This window comes from Gossypium arboreum, chromosome 12, assembly GCF_025698485.1.
Source record: "Gossypium arboreum isolate Shixiya-1 chromosome 12, ASM2569848v2, whole genome shotgun sequence".
In the NCBI taxonomy this organism is placed as follows: Eukaryota; Viridiplantae; Streptophyta; class Magnoliopsida; order Malvales; family Malvaceae; genus Gossypium; species Gossypium arboreum.
In genome coordinates, this window is record NC_069081.1 from 93,466,551 (window position 1) to 93,472,542 (window position 5,992).

Below are 5,992 nucleotides of genomic sequence, written 5' to 3' on the forward strand. Positions count from 1 at the left end.
ACTAAAAGTGCTTTTGGGAGAGGAAAAGCTAAAATTTTAGCTTCTCCTTTTGAAGTGCTTTTGAAAATATCTAAAAGCTAAAATTTCAGCCAAAAGCAACTTGTTCTTCAGAGTTTTTCTTCCAGAAGTGCTTTTGAAGCTAGAAGTGCTTTTGAAAAAGCAATGAAGAACTGGCCCTTAGAGGGTAAATTAAAGTCGTCATCACTCGTTGACGACTCGGACCAGCTCAGTAACTCGGGATACAGCCGCGGATTACGGGTCAGCGGCTCCTAAATCCCTAATGGCCTAATCTGTTTCTATTATTTATTTCTTGGGTTAATTTCACTCGGCCTCCTCAAACTATGGCCTAAATTTTAAATTAGTGTTAAACTTCAAAAATAATCTAATTGAATCCTCAAAATATTAATATAATATAAATTAAGTTCTTCGCAATGAGTTAGCATGCATACCGCTTGCTCAAATCTAATGTTGAACATATTGATGCGCTTACAACTTAGACAAGACATGTTTATAAATTTTTAACACATCATATCCAAATTATTCATGCAATAAATACATGCGATAAATACATGTAAATTTATAATTTAATTTATTTAATGCCTATATTGATAATTAAGTTGAATAAAGGATCTTCATATAATACTAATACTTTGATAATTCAATTAGAATATCTTGAGATTTGGAAGCCAATATAGAATTTAGACAATAAATTGAGGTGTTTGGTAATTAGCCCTATTAATTTTTATTTTATATATTTAAATGTCGGGACAAAAAGTAGTGGCAATATTGTTCATAACAATGTTCTCATAATCAAATAGGACCCAACTCCGATATAAAAATAGAAATATTTTCTTTTTTATGTTTTGTTTTTAGTTGAGTTCTTCATTATGTTATAATCTATTTTATCTTTGAATTTTTTAATTTTCTTTTGAAGAAGGCCAATTTCATCGGACAAAATTCATGTAAGAGGTCTAGTATTATTCTAGGTAGAGATTTTATCTCCCTATTCTGTAGCGAATTGAGTGTTTAAAAAGGTACCTAAAATGTTGACTATGTGAGCGTGCATAATCACCCACGAAAAATACCTTATACAATATATGTCATAAGATAAAGTAGAGCTTAAATGTGACAAAGTATATAATGAGATAGATCATGCGAGATGATCTGACTTTTCAAGCATCCAATAAAACACTCCTACTTTTAAATTTGTATGATTTAATGGTTTATAACTTTTTTTTAAATTGAGTAATCAAAGTATAATAAAATAGATCATACATGCCCATATAATCTGTCTTTTCAAGCATCCAATAGAATGCTGCCACTTTTACTTAAATATAAACATTTGAATAATTTAATGACTAACGAAAATTTACTAACCAAAAAGCTATTAGTTACTACTTCATGGAGCCCTGAGATGAAATTAGCACAGTAAATTGATCACCTACTTTTGTTTTATTGTAAACTAAAATTTATTAACCCAAGATGAAATTATAAAATATTAAAATTTATATTAAATATAAAATATTTGAAGTTTTAATATAACAACAATAACAAAAACTTCTTAAACTTCAAAAAAGAAAATGCTGCAGCAACCACAGGGATACCATTGGAAGAGACTTAAAAAATAATGGCGTTATAAATTGGACTCTTCACATAACAAAAACATACAAAAATGGCATAATAATTTGATATAAAAATGACACCATGCACTGCTCTAACAAATCATTTTCAGCTAAAAAAATGAAAGAACAATTCTGAAACTTGTAACAATTACTATCAAGTATAGCTAATCCTTTCAAGTTTCTTTAACAAAAAGGGAAATCTTGTATTAAAAAAAAAAAAAAAAACTAGAAAAGGAAAAAAATTGATTAGAAAAAAGGAAAAGATGAATGAGTTAGATTACATTCCTTCAACAGGGAGAAGAACAAAAAGAAAGAGCAGAATGGTACCGAATAAATGATGATTGGATGCAACTCTCCGGGGACTCCTTTTTTGGAGGGATTTTAACTGCAAAAATACCTAAAAACATCTCTTAGATTGGTTCCGGGGGCACTGCTTTTAAACCCCGAATCCATTCGCAGAAGCTCGGATCATCAAAATGTATAAAACTGCTTTTCAGTTTCGTCCGTTGTTCAATTGTCAGGGTTCGAAGTTGAGGAAATCTTGCCTCCTGCAATAGTATCATGGATGGTTAATACCGAAATGTTTCCAAAAATGCACAAGGTCCTTGTTTTTTTTTTCTCTTACCTGCTCGTAAGGAGGATCCTTGTGTGCTGGTATGAGCCGAGAAACAAAATATCGAGCCTGAGAGCTGCCCTCCTGAAATGAAATAGGATCATTAGGTTCTTTTCTGTCAATGGCTAACAAAATAAAGACACAACAATGCAAAGCTAATAGAATGTTGGGATCAATCAAGGAAAAAAAACCTTGAATGCCAGGATCCGAGGGGCTGGAAATCGTAACTCCGAGAGCTCTTCAGCCAATGTTCTACAAGCTGCCAAAGCTGCTGCACTTCTTCCTTCATCAGCTGCAAGTTCGGCACCCTGAAGCCAACAGTTGAAAGGAAGATGTTTAATAAACCTAGCTTTTAAAGATGATTCTATACAAAGTAACCTGGCCAATCTGTCTCCAGATATAAACATACCATGTAAAACACATAGAGAATCAATGATATAAACATGGTAGACGGATGACATATCTGCGACCTTATTTACCTTGTGAATTTAGCAAAGCATAAATAACTTCACAATTCAAACCCTTCCCTTCAAACTAAATATGTTTACAGATGTCTATTCGATCACATAGCAAAAATGGACCCTGTATGGGACAGACTGTGCATGCAGACTCCATAAATCAGAGATGACAATATAGAAGCAAAAGTAGCTAGAAATCGAATATAGCAGATATAGAGCATAAGAAAGCTAAAAGGTGGGTAGATTTACATACCAACCAAATGAAGACATCTGTACCATGGTCTAGAACAACAGCTGTATCAGACTGCATGGCAAGATCATAAGCAGGCAATTCTTCGAAAGTGCCTCCTTCCCGGTGCATCAGACAACGAGGGGCAATCATGCGAAGGGAAAGATCAAAGGATGCATTCAAAAACAAATTCCGCAGTACAGACCTCTCATCTTCATGACCAACTATACTTCCCAACAGTGGGCCCCTCCTAAGATGGAATAGAAGCTCTGGTAGTAAAGATATTTCTTTTGGGAACCGATAAAGCTTTGACTTTGGCACTTGAGACCCAAATTTTGAAGCAATATCTTTAACTCTCTCATCTATTGTTGTCTGCATATCAATTGCATCAGAATAACTTTTTGCTTGCAGCAGAGTCCTCTTGGCAATTATGACTGCAGCCACCTCATCTTGAACACTCTGAAGATAGGCCAAAACACTATCCACAGTTGGCAATCTGATAGTAATCACTCTAGCTATATCAGCTTGATAAACATTTGAGTATTGAATAGCAAACTGGAAAAATACGAAATCACTCTTGATGTCATGTTTATTCTGCATCGATATTGAGAAGCACTGTGTTTCTTCAACACTCAGCATTTGAATAGAGACAGCCATATCATTTTTAAAGGTTTCATGGATGTCTATATTTGCCTCTTCACCAGGACCCACAACCTGAGTAACAAGAATATCATCAGAACAACGTATCTCCAACAAACCATGGGAACCGGCAGCTCTGGCAGATGCCCTTTGTAAGTTTACACCAAAGGCTTCACCAAAGTCATCATGAAGAACCAACACACCTCCTGAAGCATTTGCAAGTGGCTGCAGCACAGGAACCCTTACAGGGCAAGTCCCAGCACAGAGAATGTCAACCACTATGTTATGTTGATGAGCCTCACGACCAAGTTGCTCCATCCATTTGATTGCTGTCTTTTCTCTATGAGGATAATTAGGGTGAGTATAAGAATGAGGGACAAACCCAGGACCATAAGTATTTGGTCCGCCAGCACAAACAATGATCCTGCTATTGCCACCTGGCCTTTTAACTACACCTCGAGACATATCTACAGATGGTCCTTGAATAATTGCCATAGCGACCTCAACAGCAGTACCCAAGCATCTATCTCGTGACACTTCTGGAACATTCAACTTGTATGGCCTCAATGAAGAGAATATTAGGTGTGCAACCTGTTTTGAAGCATGCATTGGCGACAAGTATATGCCAGTTCCATAAATCAATCCTTTCAAGGTCTCCTGTGTTGGTGAAGTGCCACCTGAAATCACATCAGCAGACGCTATGGATTCCTCCGTAAAGTCATACACTGATACTGTGCTACCATACAAAATGATTCCTATTCTGGTTGTCGGTGGTACTGAATCAACAAAAGCATGCAAGGAGCTCTGTAAATGCTGAAGGTGTGCGTCATCTAAACATTCATCAATAACAAGAACAACCGGTGCGGAAGTTCTGGAATCAGTAACAGGTACAAAACTTGGCCTCTTATTCCCTGTTTGAATAAAATCAACCAAAGGTGATGACAGCTCAGGAAAATTACGGAGCTCTTCCTTGCTTGAAGCTATATATTCACCTTCACTTCCATTTAGATTCCGGCATATTACACATTGCCATTGGCCTGAGCCAATTAGTATGTTGGAATAAAGATTTGAATAAGCTCCACAATTATGGCATCGATGAGGATCACGGTGTATCACTTGAGGACCCGTTGAAGTTTCCCTCCCAGGAGAAACCAATACTCCGAAGCCTAAACTAGGTACATTTGCTAGCTTCTTGTGTTTCAACAACTAATATACAAAATAGATAGTAGAGGACAAGTAAATTATAAATACAAATAATGCACATAATTGCAAGAAAAACAGACTGTAAATTTTAATAATATGTACGAATCACAAAATCTGAAAAAAGAACATTGAGACTTAGGTACCAAAAGCACAGGAAACTGAGAACAATAAGATACCTTATGAGCTGAGAATAAAACGCATGGTGACTCTCCTGCAGGCATTGATTCCTCCGTAGCACCGGGAGGTTGCTGTTGAAGCTCAGCTGACCCATTTGGAAAATGGGGAGGTGAAGATGTAGGCAAAGACGAACCTGATGAGAAAGCCACCGGCTGGGGGGTCGCAGGAGAGGTTCGGAAAGGCACGGCAGCAGGCTGGACAGGCGATGTAAATACAGGAGGGCCAGGAGGAGTACTCAGATGGGGAACAGGGCTTCCGGTTTTAACCCCATTTTCCGGTGATAGCATAATCGGATTCTTTATCGAAGGGGAAGCGATCTGATCTTGTTGTAAATTTGGAGGAGTGAATCTAGGTGCACCAGGTGAAATTATGGGAGGAGCAGGAGTCATTGGACTCTTTTTATCAGTATTAGGTTCTCCGGGAGATGCTTGTGGCGGAGTAGCCATTGCAATTGAAAAGCTTTCTCTTAATTGAATATCAAGAACAGTGAAACAAAGGGACTAAAAACAAGTAACGCCCTGCCAAATTCAAGCTTTTGCGAAAAGCTTCGATGCGGTGTTCACCAAAAGAAAACCATAAAACCCCCATAAACAAACAACAGCCAAGATTGGATTTCGAAGGGAACCAAAAAAAAAAAAAGTAATTTGCAAGAATTCAATCAAGATTCAAGAATCCCCCACCCATAAAATTCACCTTCCAAATGATGGAGCTTTGATCACTCAGCTCTCTATCTTACACCTCAATTCAAACTTCAATACAATACCTTTCTTCCAAAATCGAAAATCTAAAATTAAAAAAAAAAAAAAAAAGAACAACACTGGAATTAAATCTAGGGTTTTTAGGAAAATAAAAAAAAAATTAAGGAGATTTCATACCTGATATGAGAGGAAAATGAGAAAGAAAGGAGAATCTTTTTGTTTGAATCATCATAGACTTGGAAATCATAATAATCTTTTATTCTTTTTAATCACTCATCTTTGTTCCTCTATGTGTTGGGGTTTTAACCCTATACCTCCTTTTGAGATTTAATGTCTATAATCAAATTTGATAT

The 5,992-nt window shown here is 36.5% G+C and overlaps 1 protein-coding gene across 2 annotated transcripts; it reads right to left on the minus strand.

Annotated features, from left to right (window-relative positions):
* Positions 1 to 1,581: 1,581 nt before the first annotated feature.
* On the minus strand, positions 1,582 to 5,992 carry LOC108479184 (protein transport protein SEC23). 2 transcript variants are annotated; one of them, XM_017781634.2, is made up of 6 exons: positions 5,817 to 5,992; positions 4,941 to 5,725; positions 2,947 to 4,767; positions 2,427 to 2,543; positions 2,248 to 2,319; positions 1,582 to 2,170 (listed from the first exon to the last, which is right to left on the minus strand). In XM_017781634.2, exons 2-6 carry the CDS (start codon positions 5,385 to 5,387, stop codon positions 2,033 to 2,035), a joined length of 2,595 nt encoding a protein of 864 aa, XP_017637123.1. In that variant the 5' UTR covers positions 5,388 to 5,725; positions 5,817 to 5,992; the 3' UTR covers positions 1,582 to 2,032. The 2 variants fall into 2 exon arrangements, with proteins under 2 accessions (XP_017637123.1, XP_052878989.1); XM_053023029.1 differs by having other exon boundaries at positions 4,941 to 5,992.